General features: G+C 33.1%; 3 protein-coding genes and 2 pseudogenes across 3 annotated transcripts; 1 reads left to right on the plus strand and 4 right to left on the minus strand.

Annotated features, from left to right (window-relative positions):
- Positions 1 to 514: 514 nt before the first annotated feature.
- LOC123909688 lies at positions 515 to 4,672 on the plus strand (annotated as a pseudogene).
- A 594-nt stretch (positions 4,673 to 5,266) lies between these two features.
- On the minus strand, positions 5,267 to 8,125 carry LOC123909694 (annotated as a pseudogene).
- Positions 8,126 to 8,591: 466 nt separating this feature from the next.
- LOC123910969 (F-box/LRR-repeat protein 2-like) lies at positions 8,592 to 10,906 on the minus strand. The gene is made up of 2 exons (XM_045962263.1): positions 9,266 to 10,906; positions 8,592 to 9,143 (listed from the first exon to the last, which is right to left on the minus strand). Exons 1-2 carry the CDS (start codon positions 10,883 to 10,885, stop codon positions 9,111 to 9,113), a joined length of 1,653 nt encoding a protein of 550 aa, XP_045818219.1. The 5' UTR covers positions 10,886 to 10,906; the 3' UTR covers positions 8,592 to 9,110.
- Positions 10,907 to 15,884: 4,978 nt separating this feature from the next.
- On the minus strand, positions 15,885 to 17,673 carry LOC123909703 (EIN3-binding F-box protein 2-like). Its single transcript, XM_045960581.1, has one exon. The coding sequence runs from the start codon at positions 17,671 to 17,673 to the stop codon at positions 15,955 to 15,957; it is 1,719 nt and encodes a 572-aa protein (XP_045816537.1). The 3' UTR covers positions 15,885 to 15,954.
- A 3,339-nt stretch (positions 17,674 to 21,012) lies between these two features.
- LOC123910970 (F-box/LRR-repeat protein 2-like) lies at positions 21,013 to 22,814 on the minus strand. Its single transcript, XM_045962265.1, has one exon. The coding sequence runs from the start codon at positions 22,732 to 22,734 to the stop codon at positions 21,097 to 21,099; it is 1,638 nt and encodes a 545-aa protein (XP_045818221.1). The 5' UTR covers positions 22,735 to 22,814; the 3' UTR covers positions 21,013 to 21,096.
- Positions 22,815 to 22,843: the final 29 nt, after the last annotated feature.

Below are 22,843 nucleotides of genomic sequence, written 5' to 3' on the forward strand. Positions count from 1 at the left end.
TCCTTAGTACTCCCCCCGGTCCTTATTATAAGGAATAATTTGGAAAAAACACACATACCAAGAAACCTTATCTTTCTTAATAAAAATTCTAAAATTTTACAATCTATTCCAAAACTAACCTTGGTGTATTAATTTATCCTTAGGGAATATATCACTCTAATTAATGCATAACTTTGGAATGAATACAATTTAATAAGGGTAAAAATGGAATTGTAAGAATAAATTTAATGATTGTTTCTTATAAAAAGGACCAAATTTTTTTTCCAAATTGTTCCTTATAAAAAGGACCGGAGGGAGTACAAGACATTTTGCTTTTCACATCCATTGTAAATCTAATGTACCTAGTCAATAATATGGACTAGAGTGAGTAGTAAAATGGAAACGAAAGTAGAAGGAAAGAAAATTATGAAAACCGATTGATGAAGTCCAATTTCATCCATATGTTTTCGTAATTTCCTTTTCTTCCACTTTATTTCCTTCAAACCAAACAAAGTCTATGTTTGGTTGAAGGTAGATGGAGGGGAGGAGAGGTGAGGGGGTAATCTTGACAAAAAAAGAATTTTTTTATTTAATCATTTAAAAAAAATGTTTTTTATCCTTAAAAAAAATAAAATTTAAAAACAAAAACAAATATTCCATTTACCAATTAAAAAAATAAATAATTTTTTTTCCAAGAATAAAAAACGTTTTTTTTAAAAAAAAAGATTTAATAAAAAAAAATTTGGTCAAGATTACCTCATTCCCTCCATCTATCTCGAACCAAACAGTTCCTAAATGTTTTATATAGAATGATCATTTTTTTAAATTCCAAAACATTGAAGGAGTACCATATTTTCAAAACTATACTCTCTCCGTCCCTAATTATAAGACTCTTTTTATAAAAAAAAAATATTGTCTCTAAATATAAGACCCTCAACACATTTCTTGGTGCATTTATTACCCTTTTTTAATATATACCCCTTATCTTATCATTCATTTTGTTTTGAAATATGAAAATTCAATAGTAAATGCATATAAGAATAAGGGTTATTCTAGTTCTAGTAATAGTTATAGTACATATTTCAAACAAACTTATTGGAGTACTTCAATAACTTTTCATAATATCCATGATTTTTCTCGAATAATAAGAGACGGATATAGAGTAGTATTATCATTTTTTGGTTCTTTAACTACTCTCTATGAGACAATAGTTAGCAGAGGCAGTACTAGGGGTGGGTTGAGGTGGTCACGGCTCACTCCCAACCAAAAAAATAAAATAATGTTTTTAATATATTATTAATGATTTTATTTTTTTGGGTAGAGAAAGAGTGTTATAAAGCCCATTTAATATACTTATTTATATAAATATTAATTTATAGTTTATTATTGATGATTGCAAGTAATTCGATACACACATTAGTTCAAATATTAATTCATAGTCTATTATTGATGATTTCAAATAACTTAGCATACATGTTATTTTAAGTTACAAAGTTCAATTTTATAATACCCGGTGATTTTGACTTTGTCAAAAAATAAAATATAACTAATTGAATTTATATTATTGAGTAAAATTAGTAATTGAACTACATATATACTATAAATATGAATCACATCAAAATATGTTTAATTAAAAATTACTATTTTTCTAGTTACACGAGCTAGTCAGCATTTCCCTAAGTTAGTTTTGTCCATTAATTGCTTCAAGAGTTTCAAACCTGCTTTTTTACACTTAACGATGTAGTAGTTAATGATACTCCTAAACAAATACTATTAGTTGCCTAGTTGGTCTATTTGTAATATTCAAGGCTTAAAATGAAAATTTCAAAATGAATGTGTTCAAAATGAAACTAGAAGCAACAACCTTTGGTCTTTTTTCCACGGTGAGTTCAAAGCTTAAAATGAAAAATGAAAATGAAAATTTCACCATAACACTCAACATCAACATTGTCGCCTAATTACACTTTGTACACATTATAATTCAATGTTTGATTAAGGTTATGTTAGCCTGTGTCTCGAAGTATTAGTTATAAGGAAACTAAAAAAAAGTATTCACTCCGTACCATAATATATGTCACATTGAGGAAACAATTTGTACAATAATATATGTCGCTATATATTATCAATGAAACATTTAATATTATTTTTTCTATTATACCCTTAACTATTTATTACTCTCTATTCTTGCAATTTTTCAATTTATTTTTTTTTATACCATAAATGAAGGACAATTTTGTAAATCAACTCAATCTATTTTTTCCATACAACATTAATTATCTTTTTTAATATGTGTAAAAGTGTCAAAGCGACATATAGGGTCCGTTTGATCTGCAAAATAGAAATACTGGACAGAACAGTACAAGACAGCACAAGACAAACGTTTAAGGTATTGAACAAACTTTGTGTTGTACGATGTTTGGTGGACAAAAGGTTATTTTGGTATTTTAGACAACTTGTGCTGAGGACAAAAAGTTGTCCCGTGGTTCTGTAGGGGACAAGAATTTCAAGTTTTGTCCTGTCCCTTGGCCCCCAGTTTGTCCAGTACCAGGAACAGTTTTAAAATCAAACACAGTACAGCATGAGTTGTTCTGTCCAGTCCCTTATTTTTTAGCAGATCAAACGCACCCATATTGTGGTACGGAGGGAGTACTATACGATTTGCATTGAGAAAGTACTATTCTTTATACTTTTAAAAAAATACTACTCCCTCCGTCTCAAAATTATTGTCACAATTTGACTGTGTGCACTATTCATACAAGCTACTTTGACCATATTTTTTTACTAGTATAAAGATAAATATTAGTATATGAGATCTTGTTAGATTTGTCTCAATAAGTACTATCAAAATATAAATTTTTCATAATTTTTAATAATACACAACTAAAAATATTAATGATCAAAATTGTGCATCGATAAGTATACACTAGTAAAATGTGACAATTATTTTGGGACGGAGGCGGGGAGTAGTAAATTACTTGGCATTTTCCTTTTTGTCTATAAAAGAAAAAGTAACATTTAGCACGAGAGGAGTCACTCAATCGTTAATAAAAATAAGGAAATAATTTTCAAACTCTTGAAGCATGCACAAGCATAGCCCCATAGGGACAGCTACGAAATCCATATGTTATCATTGAACCAATGAACTTTTCTACTTCACACCTTTCAATCTTCCATCCTTCTAATCTCATTCAATTTAAATTAATTACTACTTCACACCTAAGCAACCATCCAATAAACATCATATACAAAAACCAAACCCTACTGCTTCCAAATCATAACGGATAAATAGTACCATTTTAACCATTCAAAATCATCATAATCACAAAAACACAACTCTCTCACTTGCAAGTTGCAATGGCAATCAACAAAAACAACACACCTTTTCTATTCCCACAAGCTCATTCCACTGTCCTCCCTGACCCCTCAAAATTCTTCTCCTCAAATCTGCTATCCCACACCCCTCCCCACTAACTCTTTCTTTCAAAACTTTGTCCTAAAAAATGGTGACCAGCCAGAATACATTCATCCTTACCTCATCAAACTCATCACTTTCTGTTTCCTATCCAAATCGTTCTTCCAACTCCAAAGCCATATCACAAGTCTTCAAACCTGATGTTACATTACAATCACTTCCTCGAAAAAAGAAAAAGGTTCCAATGGAAAACATGTAATCTCTTCCTATAGTGATCTTAGTGTAAAATTAGATATTCCTTCAACCAACATGAGTTTATTTCTTGTTAGAGGAAGTCCTTATTTGGCTCTTTCTGTAACAAAACCAACTCCTTTTTTGATTTCAACAATTCATGATATCATTTACTTCTCATCAAATGATTCATTAACAAAGTTTACTATTCGATTTAACAATAATCAAGCTTGGATACTATATGCTTCCATTAAAATAAAGTTGAACCATAGCCGTACTGAAATAACTTCCGAAGAAGCCTTTTTCGGCACCATTGGGATAGCTTTGTTACCGGATTCTGATTCGAAACATGAAGCTGTTCTTGACAGGTACAGATTCTGTTATCCTGTATCAGGTGATGCTATTCTGAGAGAACCATTTTGTGTTGAGTATGAGTGGGAAAAGAAAGGTTGGTGTGATTTGTTGATGTTAGCACACCCTCTTCATATTCAGCTTTTATCAAAGAATGACTGTAATAATGTTACTGTTTTGAATGATTTCAAGTATAAAAGGGTGATCTTGTTGGTATTGTATTGTTGGAGATTCATGGCTTTTGAAAACAGATCCTGTTCCTATTACTTGGTACTCTACAAGGGTGTGAAAGAAAAACACCATGAAGAAATTGTGACAGCACTTTTTAAGGATGTTGAAAGTTTGAATTCATCTTCAATAAAATCTACTTCATGTCATGTTTTTTGAAAATTGATTGCAAGAGCTGCAAGGCTTGCATTGATTGCTGAAGAGGTTTTTTTCTATGATGTGATACCAGAGGTTAAGGTTAAGAAGTTTTTGAAGGAGGATATTGAGCCTTGGCTCGACGGACCCTTCAAAGGAAATGGATTTCTTCATGATCAGAAATGGGGTGGCATTGTTACTAAACAAGGTTCTACTTATTCAAATGCTGAGAATGGTTTTGGAATTTGTAATGATCATCATTTTATTTTGGGATATTTTGTTTATGCAATGGCTGTGCTTGTATGTAGAGTAGACATTCTTTCTCATTATTTATGAAATTTTACTTCAAAACATAATTCACACGTTAAATTACGAAAGTGCAAAAGCAGGAACAAAAATTATGTAGATTAATGAATATAAGTTTTGTCCAAAACGAAATAACATAAAGTTCGATATCAAAAGTTAATATAGGACACATGGAAAACTCGGAAAAAATAACAACTGAGTAAAGTGTAAAACTAATGCTGCCATGAGTTATCCAAGTTATATATTCAAGGAAAGGCATAGAAAAACAAAACAATTTAAAACTGCATATAACATCAAGTCTTGTTGATGGTGGAAGGCCAAAAGTTCACCTGGGCGGCACAGGCATTCTTTCACAAATTGCTTGTGTGTCTGTTGTTAAGAATATGTCATTCCACCATGGCGCCGCAATATAATAACACTGCAACCAACTGTTTGCATTATACTCTATACATTATATAAAAATATATATAACAGTATTACTTAGGGAATTATCATGAACATGCTGATGAGTAAATGCGCATTTGATAGTTGACATTTTAAAAAAGTAATTTCTCAGAGAAGTAAATCTTAAACCAAAAAACTTAGAGTTCAAACATTCAGCACAGACGCACTTTCAGAATATCACTAACGAATGTACTTATAATGGGAAACGAGTTTCCTATTTTTGTCACTTAAGCTTGTACACCCCCATCCATAACTACTTTCAATTGTGTGCGGTTTTCTAAGACACGTTTCACTGCTTTCTTTGTAACACCCTTACAATGTGTAAGTAATAGTTGCGAAAGCCCAGAACAGTTCTTTGAGATCAAATTGAGTGTTTTGTCATCAACCTTTGTATTTGACAAGTTCAGCACCTCCAGATTGGGAACTACAAAGTTTATTCCAATTCGCGTCACTCTTGAACAGCCGGCTAAGTTCAAATACCTAATCTTACCACATTTCCTTAAAACTTCACAAATACCTTTGGATATGCTGTTGCAAGAATTCAAATCAAGCAGCTGCAAATTGGGGAAACTGGAAGCAAACTTTGTAATGATTTCATCACTTAGCCATGAATTGTAACTCAAAAAGAGAGTCTTTAATTGAGGGTATACACCAAAATCCACCAAATTATCAGAATGCCCTACAATGTGACTCCCAATACTTTCCATTTTGATCTCACTAAGTGAAGAAGGAACAATTGATAACAAGTGCCACCAAGGCTGATTTTGTGAGCTTCCTACAATTACTAAGGTTTATGGACACCAAATCACCAAGATAAGAAGACAATTGGACAACATGTTGATCATTCAGAATATTGGCATATTGAAGATTCAAATGTTGGATTCGTTGACACTTAGATAACAAACGAAAGATTCCAGCATAAGTGCAATAGTCGCATAATCGGAGGTCAAGTTTCATCAAAGGAAGACCTTCCCTTGCAATAGAATATAGCAATTCATCTGAGATCAAATTATGCAAAACAAGACAGTTCAAACCCTTCAAACTCACCAATGAGTCAATAAATTGTGATGTACGGAACACTTCAGTGCCTTTCATAGTGGAAAACGATAAAGATCTCAATGTTGGTCTTTCAAGGATAGCAGAAGCAAGTCCTACACTGGTTATTTGATGACACTTGAATATGATGACCTCTTCAAGACACTTACAATTGTTGAACAAATGGAAAAGCGATTGGTTGTTTATTGGAAAGCCTGAAAGATTAACCTTACGGAGTTTGAAAAGTGCAAGTGAAAGAGCCACTATCCCGTCATCATAGCTACTGCTACACTCTGCCCCATATAAGGAATAGCTGAGGTCGAGTTCTTTGAGCAAAGGGAAACATTCCGAGATGAGGAACAAATCAGAGCTATTAATGTTACTGCAAGTGAGGGAGGTCAAAGTTGTAATCTTCTGTGAAAAAGTTCGCAACACATCAGCAGGAATGTATGAGATATTGAGTGATGTGAGTTTCAATGGTAAACGAGAAATTTGGAAGAGAAGTTTGTCAGTATTGTTCCCTCTGAGTTTGAGGGAATTGATGTTGGTAAATCTATTGAAGAGGCTACGACATGGTGATTTGTCGTAGAGAGTGAGTGAGAATAGGCCATGGTTGGTGATGGAGAGAAACTGTTTGGAAACTAGAGATAGAGAATTCAAATAGCGACGGTTGTGGTTTTCGTCATCGTCGTCGATGATGAATCTGAAAATAGATTCCCAACACTCATCGGGTAAATAATATGATGTAACTGTTTGTTGTGAAGAAGAAGAAGAACAAGATTTGCAAGCCACTTATGTACCATTATATAGTTAGCAGCGATTACTGTTGCAGTGGTCGATGGTGAATTTTTTAGTATTGAATTTGAGGGTTTAAGAGATGTTTCGGTGATGATTTTAGGAATATATGTTTCGGTGAATTTTAGGGTTTTTGATTTCTATACTAGAAACGTGACATGCATGTTAAGTGTTTAAATTTTAAAATAAACTTTTTAATTATATTTTTTTTTTAGATTTAAAAAAATTATACTACTTTCGCCCCTAATTATAAGACTCAATTGAGAAATTGCGGAGATTAAAAAAGTAGGTTGCAATATTAAATTTGTCGACAATTGATATTATTTTTACAATTTTATGGAGTGTATTGGATTCAGATTTCAAGAGATTATTTTGAAAAAAAAAATTCTAAACGACTTTGTGAGATTGTATTGATTTTATGAGATTTTAAAAGATTTTTTTCAAAAGACCGTTTACGATCAAGATTTTTAACACATGATTTGAATGAATTTTAAGAGATTTTTTTCGAAAGACTTTTTACAATCAAGATTGCATAATAGTTTATAATATATATTAGGAAACTTTTGTATATTAAGAAATTTTAAAAAAAAACTCAATAAATTTTAATCAAATGCGTCAAAAAAAAATAAAATAAAAAAAATTATATTTTTTTGGGAATCCAAATATTTAAACAAAAAAACCCTTACGATAGAGAATCTTTATGTTCCCTTTGTTTTTTTAATCACCATTTGTGGAAACAGAAGCATGAATGTATGTGAAGGAAAATAAATTGTTTGTTAAATTGAAAAAACAAAATTTACGTTGTAAAAAAATATTGTAGGAAAAAAAAAATCTGGTACAGTGATGGTTAAAGTAAAAATTATTGGAGGTTGGGAAAAAGTGTCAAGACTTTTGGTGAGATTATTGAATAAGTGAACAAAGAAAAAAGAAGGAAAAAAAAACTCGGGTGTAGTGATAATGAACTGCGAAAGTAATAAAGAAGAAGAACAAACATGATACAATGATGATGAAAGTAAAAAGTTTTGGAGAGTTCAAAAAAGTGTGAAGGCTTTTGGTGAGATTGTTGAAAAACTCTATCAATAGATAGATGTATCTCTAAGTGTTTATCAAACCTTCACAAATTTTGGTCTAGTAGCGAGTGGTTTGGTAGCATGCTATAGGTACTGGGTTCGATCCCCAGCTCATTTTAAACCAAAAAAAACCTTGCATGTATCAGTATTGTGAGTGAATCGCGAATTTGCAGTTAAAATTTTGCCCAGCTCTCGCTCTCTTATAATCCTGGCTCCGCCACTCACAATAGGCTGGAAATTAATAGATCTCGGATTATACCCACAAAAATTGGGCAACCAAGATAATTAAAAGGAATAGAGTCAACCCTGAAACCAAGCAGAGCCGATATATTGGCTAATTTGGCATTAGATTTAGCACCTGCGTAAAATCAAGAGAGCACTAGTGAATTAAGTCTTGGGCCATAGGGCTAACTGAATTCACTGATGGAAAAAATCAAGAGAGCACTAGTGAAGCAGTGAATGCATATTATTCTGCAGCATTGATCGGTAGTAGCAATTGCATCGACACTTACATCATTGGAAATTGTTGCTGCTAAAAAAATACTTGCATTACAATGTACATTTGTATGTTGACATTTTAAAAAAGTTATTTCCAAACGGTCAAATTATGATATATAGATATTCAGGAGTTTAATTCACTACTAGAAATCTGTCCGAAATTCCGTCTGAAAATGCTATTTTTCTAGTAGTGAATGTTGTGCACTGTAAGTGTATAATTGAAATTTATTGATCCAATAATGAAGATAAACTTGTGTATGGTGGTATAACATCTATTTCATTCGCGCACCATAGAACTAGCTGTAAAACTAATGTAAAATTTAAATTTGATGGTTGGAAACAGTTGCTTGATCTTTGAGTAATTGACTAGCAGCTATATATATAAGACTGTTAAAGAAATTAAAATACCAAAAATCAAATAAAAAAAACATGTCTTAGACAGTTAGACTTCTATCTTAAGCAATAACATTTGATGGTCCTCTGCTTTTTTTGCTAGGAGAATTTGATTTATCTCTGCTTGTAACTTTGATGTTTCTTGTATCAGAGATTCACAGTGCTACTTGTAAGAAGCCAAAATAACATGATATGGGGTCCAATCCTGCTTCCATCATGACAACACCTCTTCATTAAGATGACTTATATTTTTTTTTCATCTTAAACTGCATCACAAATTTAAAACTTATGTTAGGGGACCTAGTCCTACATGTATATATTCAACAAAATTACATTGAATATTATATAAAAATATTACACTATTACTTTGGTAATTAAAACAACTTACAGAGTAGTCAAGAACATGTGTGCAGTTTTCTAGCACATGTTGCATTCCCTTCTGTGTGACACCATTACACTTTTCAAGTAATAGTTGCAAAAGCCCACGACAATTCTTCGAGATCACGTAAAGTGTTTCATCATCAACCTTTGTATATGACAAGTTCAACACCTCTAGATTGGGAACAACAAAGTTCATTCCAAGTAGCTTCACTTCCAAACAACCGGCCAAGTTCAAATGCTTAATCTTAAAACATTTCCTTAAAACTTGACAAATACCTTCAGATATACGATTGCAATTATTCAAATCAAGTAGCTGCAAATTGGGGAAAATGGAAGCAAACTTTGTAATGATTTTATCACTTAGCCATGAGTTTTTACCCAAGTAGAGAGACTTTAATTGAGGGTATACACCCAAAGAATCAGAATTCCCTACAGCCTTACCCCCAATCTTTTCCATTTTGATCTCACTAAGTGAAGGACAGTTCTTAGCGAGTGTAAACAAGGCTGATGGTGTGAGATTATGACAACAACTAAGGTTTATGGACACCAAATCAACAAGAAACGATGACAACTCTACAACATGTTGATCCTTCAGAAAATCAGTATATCGAAGATCCAAATGTTGGATACGTCGACACTTGGATAACAAATCAATGATTCCAGCATAACTATGGCCAGTGCAACCTAGCAGGCCAACTCTCGTCAAAGGAAGACATTCTCTTGCAATGGAATATAGCAATTCATCTGAGATATTCAAATTGTGAAAAACAAGACAAGTCAAACCCTTTAAACTCACCAAGGAGTCAATAAATTGTGAAGTACTGAACATTTCGAGGTCTTTCACAGTGGAAAACGATAAAGACCTCAATGTTAGTTTATCACGGAGAGCAGAAGCAAGTCCTAGGCTAGTTATTTCATCACACCAAGACAGGGTGACCTCTTCGAGATACCTACAATTATTGAACAAGTGAAAAAGTGATTGGTCGTTTATTGGAAAGGCAGAAAGATTAACCTTGCGGAGTTTGATAAGTGCAAGTGAAAGAGCCTCTACCCCATCAACATAGCTACTGCTGTAAATTTTGCCACCTGAGGGGTGGCTGAGGTCAAGTTGTTCGAGCAAAGGGAAACATTCAGCGATCAGGAATAAATGAGAGGGATTGAGAGAATTAGGAGAATGCATATTGGAACAAGTGAGAGAAGTCAGAGTTGTGATCTTTTGTGAAAAAGCTCGTAACCCATTGGCGGGAAAAGTGGGTTGGTTGGAGATATTGAGTGATGTGAGTTGTTTCAATGGGAAACGAGAGATTTTGCGGAGAAGTTTGTTGAGATCAGAGCTATAGCCTTTGATGTTAAGGGAAGTGAGGTTGGTGAATCTAACCAAGATGCGACGAAGGTAGTTTAATTCGGAGACATTGTATGACAATAGAAGACGGTTGGTGATGGAGAGAAACCGTTTAGAAACAAGAGATAGAGAATTCAAGTAGCGAAGGCTGTGATTGTCGTCGTAATGGTTGATGATGAATCTAAAGATGGTTTCCCAACAGTCATCGGGTAAAGTTGCAGCAACAATTTGTTGTGAACAAGATTGGACAGAAGAAGAAGAAATTCTGTTTCTCTTCCGTTTCATTGTGCCGCCGGTGGTGAAGAACCACCTGTTGTCTGTTGTGATGATTTTAGGTTTATGTACAAAACCGTGAAAATAGAGTAAACTTTGGATTTTTTTTTTTTGTTCGTTTGTTTGAGATTTTGTTTAAAAAAATAAAAAATCTATTTTATCACTTTAACCGTGTTTGTTAGAGATTTTTATGAAAATTATTTTATTTTTGTTAGGAATAATGCCTAAATATCTTTTTTGAAAGATTTTATATTTAAATATAGTTTAGATTTACGTTTGAAATAATATAATATTAGTATTTATGATTTATGGGTGCGTTTGATTTGCTAAAAAACAGAGGACTGGACAGGACAACTTTTGTTGTACTCTGTTTGATTTGAAATTGGTTATGAGACTGGACAAATTAGGTAACAAGGGACATAACAAAAACAAGATTTTTTGTCCCTCGCCAAACCACGGGACAACTTTTTGTCCATAGTACAACTATAAAAAATACGAAAATACTCATTTTATTTTCGAATATAAAAATATTATCGTCCTATATCTTTCCGGTACAGGTTTGTCTTGTCCTGTATTATCTTGTTTTGTCTTGTACTGTTCTGTCCAGTCCTTGCTGTTTTACGAATCAAACGCACCATATATTTCAGTTTAGAATATTTAAGATTTGTTTAGAATTTAGTATAGGATTAGTGTTTTTCTATCCACTCTGTATATAGAACCATAAGCATGATGAATAAAACAAGAACTTTAGTATTCTTCATATAACCCTATATTTGAGGGGAGTTTTCTCTCTAAAATCATATTCCACCAAATTCCGCAATACCAAAAATACAAAAATTCATATCACTGGCATCAGAGCATCGTCGTTCACAAGGACCCGTGAAAATGGAAGAAGGAGAAGATGATGAAGAAGACGAAAAAATCAACAAAAACTCATTAAAAAAAAAACATAACCACAACTACATCTTTATGTGTTACATGAAATATCTAGAATGTTATTCAAGCCTATAATCAAATTCATAATCAAATTCATGAATGCAGTATCTAGAATATATCACTCACACCTATAAATAGGTAACCTTATGTACAATGTTATTCAAGCCTTTGAGATGCAATGACATTAAGGCTTCATCATGCTACTACTATATATTCTCCTACTACAATAGGTTTTGTCTAACATTATGCACCACTTAACACATAATTAAGTGGTGCAAGGTGAACAAGTTATCAATTATACTATAATGAATACAAATTTTACAAAATATATCGTTGGATTGAAAGTTTATATCATATAGATTATCCATGAAAATTTTGAAAGAAATTGAAAATCATTTGATGAGTTATTTAGATTCATCAAGATTAACGGTATTCATTAAAAACTTAAAAACCGTTAAATGTGATGGGTCTCAATAACATATCAAATGGTTTTCAATGTTTTTTTGTAAATTTCAATCCAACGATGAATTTTGTAAAATTTGTATTTGTTCTATTGTTAATGATAACTTGTGTACCGTGCACCACTTAACCAAAGTGGTGCACACCATAGACACTGCCCCTACAACAATAAGTTAACTATACTAATGCATTACCGCTTCTCTCATATTACTAAATACTACTTCAATACTAGCAATCACACTACTTGCTACTTTTTAAACACATGGAACAATACCAAGAACAGCAGTGTCAAGAGGCAAAACAGAAAGATGCAAAACCGCAACAACCGCCGCCACAAAAAAACACAGGGAGTAACATTGCACATTTATCTTCGTAGTAAACAATTCCCGGGATCCCAACACCATTCATAGAACAAACAAGTTGAAATCTTCCGCCGTGCCAAACCCCATCGCCATGACAACATTTTGATGTTGTCTACTGCTTTCGCCAGATCTTTCACACCATTTGCAAACGTAATATCGTTCCTCGACCTCCACCCCTAAGCAATGAACACAATTACCCGGCCCCCATCTACCTGAATTCCTTGAGAATGCAAACTCAACTTTGACGGGATGCTATCTCACACTACTTGCTACTATCTTCCAACTATCAACTAAAACCTTCTACACTGTCAAACTATTTTCTAAACTATCACTACTACCTCAACTACTAACATGAAGCCCACACCCAATTAACAATCACAACCGCAAAAATAAAGACCCATCAGCTATATAACAAACTTCGATGATGCAAACATAATGACTTCGGATCCTAAATTAAATGTGTTATTAGGAAATAAACAAAGATATAGAATCTCATAGAGCAAACTTAAGAAAACCATATGATGTGCGAAAGAAAATTAGAATTTGTGCGATAGGGATAGAACAAAAAAAAAAAAAGCGGGCAACAACTTATATGTTCCCGAATAGAAGATAAAGAAGAGTGGTTGTGATAACATTAATGCAAAGCGCGAGCGAGGACGGTTCAATGTTTTCGGTTCAAACAATAAAGATAAGAAAAGAAATTGTTACAAGCTAGATCTACATGAATGAAACTTAACAAATTTCATGAAGTTAACTTATGAAAATGACTAATAATTTTCTGTTGAACACTAATGAGTTTATCCAACAAGGCTCAAACATTGTTGAACATCAAAACTAGTGGATCAGAAGAAGAAGAAGAAAAATGCATTGGAACAAAGATGCAACATATTCCTAACAGTCGCCTAAGAGGTATCGCCCCCACCCAAACATCTAACAGAAACCGAGTCGAGTTCCTGTTCCCCATTCTTCTAGACGAAAACCAACCCTGATCACCCTCCACGTGTTCCTTATATAGTAATTGTAAGTCTGGTGAAACTGTGATGAGTTGCTAAACATCCATCCTTTTAAGCATGCCAGAATTTTGAATCTGTTGCCGCATGCCATGTACTGCTAATATGTTTGTGTGCTCATCATTTTGATTTTTGTTTGTTGCTACAACATATTGGAGCAACATATTGTCAAAGAACAAACTTGAGAAAACGATATGATGTGCGAAAGAAAATCAGAATTTTTGTGGTAGTGGAGCAACTACTTGTTCTTTCATGAACAGAAAATAAAGAAGAGCAGTTAGTAACAACACTAATGTAAGTGCGAGCGAGGACCGTTCATTGTTCTCACTTCTCAGTTCAAAAAAGAAAGATAAGAAGAGAAGTTGCTACAAGTTACATATTCATGAATGAAACCACTGACAAACAACTCTTTCGTGAGTTAGTTTTAAATAGACTACAAATCAGTTTATTCAACAAGGCTCAAACACTGTCCGACATCAAAACCCGTAGGTCGGAAAAAATGAATTAGAACCAAGATGCAGAATGTTACTATTTGACTTGTTTTTTAGAGATTTGATTACTTTTATATATTCATATTTCTATATTTTTTGTATACTGCAAACACCAATGAGCATTTAGTTGGTAGAATAATTTCAACACAATATACCATAGAAAAATATTCATAACTTGCTAGTTGAATCCAAATAGAAAACAAGCTTAACTGCTAAATTAAATTCTTTCTGATTCCAACCAATGCAGACAAACATAATCCAAGTTATATAATTCAAGGCAAAGCGAAATAATTTATAGACCACTCTAACCGAGGAAGTCCAAAAGTCCACTAAATAAACACGCCATTGCAGCCTATGGCGCCACCATGGCGGGAATCAATCTGTATTTCAAATGTGGTTTTCTTCAGATTCACAACAGATATATATTAAAAGTGCCAAAAATATATTTATCATTATTATGCAGGAAACATTGCTTAAAGAGAAAACAATTGCATGGACTATATAATCTTAACACTTGCTCAGCTATAAATTATACACACAAACACCATCAGAGAAACTCCAATTTTATCTCTCAATTCACATCATTGATGCTTTAACCAATCCTGCTACCTCCTAAACCAAGCTTTGGCAACACCAGCTTACAAAATTCTACCATGACAATTGCATCCACATCACCTCTTGATTAAGATATCTTCTCTGCTTTTTTGGCATCTTATAAACTGCATCATAAAAATTACATACTTATGTTAGGGGTCCTACATGAGTAGTGCTCATTCATTTAACAAATATCATGACTATGAATCCAAAACAGGAATTAGTAATATAATTATTCCACAAGCTTGGTAGTTGTACATATATATATGGGGAGGGATCAAATTACACCGGTGTAACATTTGAGTAATGTTACACCACTCAATAACGCTTTAACGAATACAAATTTTACAAAATTCACCGTTGGATTGAAAGTTTATATCGTAGAGATCATCCACGTTAAATTTTACAAAAATCTAAAATCGTTTGATATGTTATTGAGATCGATGAAGTTTAATGGTTTATGCGTTTTTATTGAATACCGTTAATCTTGATCTATCTCAAAAGCATATCAAACGATTTTAGATTTTTATACAATTCAACATGGATGATCTATAGGATATAAGCTTTCAATCCAACGGTGGATTTTGTAAAATTTGTATTCGTTAAAGCGTTATTGAGCGGTGTAACATTACTCAAATGTTACACCGGTGTAATTTGATCCCTCCCCATATATATATATATATATATATATATATATATATATATATATATATATATATATATATATATATATATATAACATAGGGTTGGATATCAAAAGATCATAGGACATGTGGAAAACTTGGAAAATAACAATAGATAAAAGCGTAAAACTCATGCTGCGACGAGTTATCCAAAGTATAATATTCAAGGCAAAGTGAAGAAAAACAAGTGTTGATAGCAGACGTAGAAAACTCAAAAAATCACACCTAAGTGTTGTTGATGACGGAACGCAAAAGTCCGCCATATAAACATGGCATTGTGGCCTATGGCTCAAGCATGACAGGCACTGGCATTACTTCACAAATTGCCCACTGTTTTAAAAATCTGCACTTCTACTATGGCACCGCCATTTAACAACACTGCAAGCAAATGCTTGCCTTACATTGTACATTATATAAAATTATTACACTTTCGCATAGGGAATTACCATGCAAAGATGGATGAGTAAATGAACATTTATACATTGACATTTTTAAAAAGTAATTTCTTAGAGAATTAAATCTTAAAATAAAAACAACTTACAGAGTTCAAACATTCAGAATACAGTGACAAAGATATCCATGGTCTCTTAATTGTGTGCAGTTATCTAGCACATGTTTCACTCCCTTCTCTGTGACACCACAACAATAATCAAGTAATAGTTTCAAAAGCCCAGAACAATTCTTTGAGATCACATAGAGTGTTTCATCATCAACCTTTGTATGTGACAGGTTCAAAACCTCCAGCTCGGGAACTACAAAGTTCAATCCAAGTAGCTTCATTCCTGAACAGAAGGATAAGTTCAGATACCTAAGCTTACAACATTTCCTTAAAACTTGACAAATACCTTCAGATATGCCATTGCAATTATTCAAATCAAGTAGTTGCAAATTGGGGAAAATGGAAGCAAACATTATGATGCTTTCATCACTTAACCATGGACATTCACCCAAATAGAGAGACTTTAGCTCAGGGTATACACCAAACTTCACCAAAGACTCAGAACTTTCTCCACTCTTACTCTGAATATGTACCATTTTGATCTCACTAAGTGAAGAGCAATTCCTAACGAGTGCAAACAAGGCTGAATCTGTGAGTAGCCGACAACGACTAAGGTTTATGGAAACCAAATCAACAAGAAACGATGATGACAACTGGACAACATGTTGATCATTCAGAAAATCAGTATATTGAAGATCCAATTGTTGGATATGTTGACACTTGGATAACAAAAATTTGATTCCATCATAACTATGGCCAGTGCAACGTCGGAGGACAAATCTCGTCAAAGGAAGACATTCCCTTGCAATAGAATAGAGCAACTCATCTGAGATCTTAAAACCCCGCAAAACAAGACAAGTTATACCCTTCAAAGTCGCCAATGAGTCAATAAAATGTGAAGTAGAAAACAGTTCCGGATTGATACTAGTGGTGGAAAACGATAAAGACCTTAACGTTGGTCTCTCACGGAGAGCAGAAGCAAGTCCTTTGCTTGTTATTTCAACACAATTAAATATTATGACCTCTTCAAGTTTTCTACAATTATTGAACAAGTGAAAAAGTGATTGGTAGTTTATGGGAAAACCAGAAAGATTAACTTCGCGGAGTTTGGTAAGTCTAAGTGAAAGAGCCTTTACCCCATCAACATAGCTACTGGAAAGTTTGCAACATAACGGGTAGCTGAGGTCAAGTTGTTCAAGCAAAGGGAAACATTCAGCGATTAGGAATAAATCAGAGTTATTAATAGAATCAACGTGGGAACAAGTGAGAGAAGTCAAAGTTGTGATCTTTTGTGAAAAAGTTCGCAACCCATTAGCAGGAATGGTGTGTTGGTTGGAGATATTGAGCGATGTGAGTTGTTTCAATGGGAAACAAGAGATTTTGCAGAGAAGGTTGTTGAGGTTAATGTATAGGTTTTTGATGTTAAGGGAATTAAGGTTGGTGAATCTTTTGAAGATGTGACAACTTGTTGATTCATTGTAGAAGGTGAGTGAGAATCGGAGACGGTTGGTGACGGCGAGAAACTGTTTGGAGACGAGAGATAGAGAATTCAAGTTGACAAAGTTTTTGGTGACAAAAGATTTATGAGAACCGAAGTAGCCAATGCCATTGTAGTTTTTGTTGTTGTTATTGTTGTTGTTGTTGCAGTCATCGTCGATGATGATGAATCTGAAGATAGATTCCCAACACTCATCAGGTAAATATGATGAAACCATTTGTTGTGAAGAAGAAGAAGAACTGAGAGGAGCAGAAGAAGAGGATTTCATTGTGGATGATTTTAGGGTTTACGTATCTTTGTAACCAGAGCGAAATTTAAAGAGTTTACGTCAAGTTTTTATTTTTTATATTTTTCTACACTAATATCATTGATTTTATTTATTTTTATTTATTTGATGGTAACGTTGACGTAGCTTTTTTTTTTTTTCCTTAAAGGAAGAAGTTAGGCCAAATAACAATTTTTAAAAGCTCCGGTAAGAAAGAAAAAAATTCAGTTTTTTTATTTTAATAAAAATTATAATTACAATATATTATCAAACGTATCTTTTAATCCTATTTATACTATATATATATATATATATATAAAAAAGGATACAAAAAAATTTGGTGTCGATTTTTTATAATAACAATACCCTTGATTTTTTTTAGCAACAAAAATCTTTTATTAACAAACTTATCATAACATAAGACACATATTTTTTTAGTAGGAAAATTCTTTTATTAACAAACTCACCATAACGACATGTCTTTATTTATTTTTTTTGGACATGGGTTAGACACAGACAAACTCGGAACGCATCTGTCTGACCCACTAGTTATAATAAATAAAAAACTTAATTTTTTTTTTTTAAAAAAAAAAAGATTTACCAAACAACTTAGGGTGTGTTTGGTAACACAAATAAGCTAGCTTATAGCTTATTATATGAGCTTATAAGCTTGTTTCAAAAAATTAGAGGTGTTTGGTAACAAGCTTTTTGTACTAGCTTATAGCTTTTTTCCAGATGCTATTTCAAGTAGCATTTGAGCTTATAGCTTATAGCTTTTTACACTTTATTCCATTTTTACCCTTTAATTTAATAACTACCCACTCTAAAAAATAAACTACCCACTATCAATTATGTAATTTTATATTTAATAACCACTTTAAAAGCTAATTTTACCAAACACTTTAATTTCAATAAGCTAGTTTTTCAGCTATCAGCTATAAGCTAGCTTTTCAGCTATCAGCTAGCTTATCAGCTATCAGCTAGCTTATAGCTTATTTTTACCAAACAGACCCTTAATCTATTACTAATTAGTAATATATTAAAATCAATTACCACCAAAGTTACTAATTTATCTTATTACATTTAATCACGTTGCAAGTTTTATATCTTTCATCGAAATTTCACTAAAAAAATTTAAAAAAATAAATATAAAAAAATGATACGCTTAAAATTAGAAACAAAACTTAATCGAGGACATAGAAATCTTAACCGATTTCATAAACATCTGAAAATATATGTGAGAACATTGCTAAACGGGCACAAAACTTGATCCGCACTAGATATAGTCAACAACTTCCTTAGAATCGGTTTCAATGATCATCTGATTATAAAGATTGGTAATTTTAGCTTGAGCAAAACTATGCAATATGGTCAATTACTTAAGACAAGTTGTGGAAGTGCTAACTATGCAGCCCCTGGCCTGAGGTTTGCAATTTTTTTTGTATTGTAATTGAAAATAATAACTAACATTATGTATATTTAGAGATGAATTTAAGATGAAATCTCTTAAATAATTTCATTTGAAATGCATCTCTAATATGTCAAAAACTTAATATAATTTCGGATAAAATTTAATTCGTCTGAAATTTCCGTATAAAAATGTTAGATTTATGATAGTGTTATTATTATTTATTATAATTGAGAATCAATAATTTCTTCCCAGATTCATATTAGTTTATTTTGTCAAATTGTTCATTTTTCACAGGTTATCTCTGGGAAATTATATGCTGGATCTAAAGTTGATGTTTGGGTTTTGCCTGACTTTGACCGGACGAATGGGTAATAGGAACATTGGTACCCACCCGAACTCATCCTCAAACTTGCCTCGGTTAACTCATGATCCCTTACAATTGTTGAACAAGTGAAAAAGCGCTTGGTTGTTTATTGGAAATCCAGAAAGATTAACCTTGGCGGTGTTTGATAAGTGCAAGTGAAAGATCCTCTAGCCAATTAACATAGCTAGGATCATTGTTGCAATCGAAATTACTGCCATCAAAATTACCAATTTCAGAGAGATTCAGGGATGTGATTTTCAAGGGAAAATAAGAAAGTTGGCAGATAAGGTTGTTGGTGCAGAAGCTTTTGAGGTTGGTGAATCTTTTGAAGAGCTAGGCGACCAAGTATATGGTTTGTTGAATTGTACATGTAAATAGTGAGTGAGAATAGGAGAAGGTTGGTGATTGAGAGGAACTGTTTGGAGACGAGGGATACAGATTTCAAATATCGATTGTTGTGATCGTCGTAGTTGATTATGAATACAAAGATAGATTCCGATTTGGTGGCAATATGACTTTTTAGGGGGTGTATTAGATTGAGATTTTAAAAGACTATTTTGACAAAAAATCATAAAGATTTTGAAAGATTTTAAGATTAGACAGACTATATTGCAAACTCTAGATTTTGAAAGATTTTGAAAATTTTATCGGAAAGGGAAAGTGGATATAATAAATCATGAGAAAAGAACTACCTAGTAACAGAAAAATATTGCGTCAAAAAAAAAAGTAACAGAAAAATATTCTATTGCAAGACCAAATAGCATCTGAATATTAAGTAGATAAAAGAACTACCTAGTAACTTTTGTCAACAATGTGGATACTAACATATCTTTCCTCTGTGACACTTTATAAACAAGATTATATTGAATTATTGAGGTTCATTGTATAATTAATAATGTATCTGGTTTATATTATTCTCACTCTCTCACTTTTAAGGGAGAGAAACTAAAACTGGATTTCAAGACAAACCTAATGAAATCAGCGGTGCAAAGTGCTGGAAATCCGTGGCAGTTGAAATTGAAAGAAACAACATATAAACCTTAATTAAAAAGCATAAAAAACTTAAAAAGGGGGTGTGATCTAAGATGTAGAAGTACTGGCTTGTAATGCTACTAAAGAAGCATAGTCACCACCCTTAGGGAGCAATGCTTAATGTTACCCTTTGCCATTATTTCTGAAAATGCTTTGATGATGCCGCGGTCCGCAAAAATGTGTCAATATTCAGCAACTGAATAAAAAGGCAAAGCACCAAGAGCACATTCACAACTACTCATTGCAGCTGCACTTTTTGCCTTAGTTAAATCAAAACTTTGGCAACAAAAGTTGAAGAAATAAAATAACTACATCACAACTTCCACTAGCTATGCTAGAACGAAACTTGACAATGGTGGCTCTCAAAGAGAATGTTGTGAAATCAAAACATGATCTAGCAACATTCTTAAAAATAATTAAGTATATACAACAAAAACAATTGAATATTTCATAGACTAGTATTATTTATCAATATACTTAAAAAGTGCCAAAAGTACATTTATCATTCACAAGTACATTTGTACGTTGACATTGTTGACATTTTAAAATAGTAATTTCGTACAGAATTAAATCTAAAAACAAAAACAACTTACAGAGTTCAAACTTTCCACTCACATTTTTAGAATACTAGTGATGAAGATATCCATGATCTCTTAGTTAGCTGTGTGCAGTTTTCTAGTACCTGTTTCACTCCATTCTCTGTGACACTATGTAATAGTTGCAAAAGCCCACGACAATTCTTCGAGATCACATACAGTGTTTCATCATCAACATTTGTACATGACAAGTTTAACACCTCCAGATTGGGAACAACAAAGTCCATTCCAAGTAGCTTCACTTCCCGACAGTAGGCTAAGTTCAAATGCCTAATCTTACGACATTTCCTTAAAACTTGACAAATACCTTCAGATATGCGAATGCAATTATTCAAATCAAGTAGCTGCAAATTGGGGAAAATGGAAGCAAATATTATGATGCTTTCATCACTTAACCATGTACATTCACCCAAATAGAGAGACTTTAGCTCAGGGTATACACCAAACTTTTCCAAAGAATCAGAATTTTCTCCATTCTTACTCCGAATATTTTCCATTTTGATCTCACTAAGTGAAGGACAATTCCTAACGAGTGCAAACAAGACTGAATCTGTGAGTAGCCCACAACGACTAAGGTTTATGGAAACCAAATCAACGAGAAACGATGATGACATCTGGACAACATGTTGATCATTCAGAAAATCAGTATTTTGAAGATCCAAATGTTGGATACGTTGACACTTGGATAACAAAAATTTGATTCCATCATAACTATGGCCAGTGCAACGTCCGAGGACAAATCTTGTCAAAGGAAGACATTCCCTTGCAATAGAATAGAGCAACTCGTCTGAGATATTCGAATCATGCAAAACAAGACAATTCAAACCCTTCAAACTCACCAATGAGTCAATAAAATGTGAAGTAGTAAACATTTGGCTGTACTCCGGATTGTAAGAAGCAGCGGAAAAGGATAAAGACCTCAATGTTGGTCTCTTGCGGAGAGCAGAAGCAAGTCCGGCGCTTGTTATTTCACCAAACTTAAATATTATGACCTCTTCAAGATGTTTACAATTGTTGAACAAGTGGAAAAGCGATTGGTTGTTTATTGGAAATCCAGAAAGATTAACCTTGCGGAGTTTGATAAGCGCTAGTGAAAGAGCCTCTACCCCATCAACATAGCTGCTGTAATGGTTGCAATATGAGGGGTAGCTGAGGTCAAGTTGTTCAAGAAAAGGGAAACATTCAGCGATTAGTAATAAATCAGAGGTACGGAAAGAATACATATTGGAACAAGTGAGAGAAGTCAAAGTTGTGATCTTTTGTGAAAAAGCTCGCAACCCATTAGCAGGAATGGTGTGTTGGTTGGAGATATTGAGCAATGTGAGTTGTTTCAATGGGAAACAAGAGATTTTGCAGAGAAGGTTGTTGAGGTTAATGTATAGGTTTTTGATTTTAAGGGAATTAAGGTTGGTGAATCTTTTGAAGATGTGACAACTTGTTGATTCATTGTAGACAGTTAGTGAGAATCGGAGACGGTTGGTGATGGCGAGAAACTGTTTGGAGACGAGAGATAGAGAATTCAAGTAGTGAAACTTTTTGGTGACAAGAGATTTATTAGAATTGTTGTTGTTGTTGCTGTTGCTGCAGTCATCTTCGTTGTCGTTGATGATGAATCTGAAGATAAATTCCCAACAGTCATCAGGCAAATATAATGAAACCATTTGTTTTTTTTTGAAGAAGAAGAGGATTCCATTGTGGATCTTCGGATCCGATGATGATTTTAGGATTTATGTTTTTAACTCCAAGTTTAAAGCGCTTTATCTTAAATCT

This window comes from Trifolium pratense, linkage group LG2, assembly GCF_020283565.1.
Source record: "Trifolium pratense cultivar HEN17-A07 linkage group LG2, ARS_RC_1.1, whole genome shotgun sequence".
NCBI classification, from domain to species: Eukaryota; Viridiplantae; Streptophyta; class Magnoliopsida; order Fabales; family Fabaceae; genus Trifolium; species Trifolium pratense.

What these genes read in the sequence shown, in the direction of transcription:
- LOC123910969 (XM_045962263.1), bottom strand. Translation starts at nt 10,885, where the DNA reads ATGAAACGGAAGAGAAACAGAATTTCTTCTTCTTCTGTCCAATCTTGT. An exon ending in CACATGTTCTTGACTACTCT is followed by an intron (nt 9,144 to 9,265) that starts GTAAGTTGTTTT and finishes TTTGTGATGCAG; the next exon opens with TTTAAGATGAAAAAAAAATA.
- LOC123909703 (XM_045960581.1), bottom strand. Translation starts at nt 17,673, where the DNA reads ATGAAATCCTCTTCTTCTGCTCCTCTCAGTTCTTCTTCTTCTTCACAA.
- LOC123910970 (XM_045962265.1), bottom strand. Translation starts at nt 22,734, where the DNA reads ATGGTTTCATTATATTTGCCTGATGACTGTTGGGAATTTATCTTCAGA.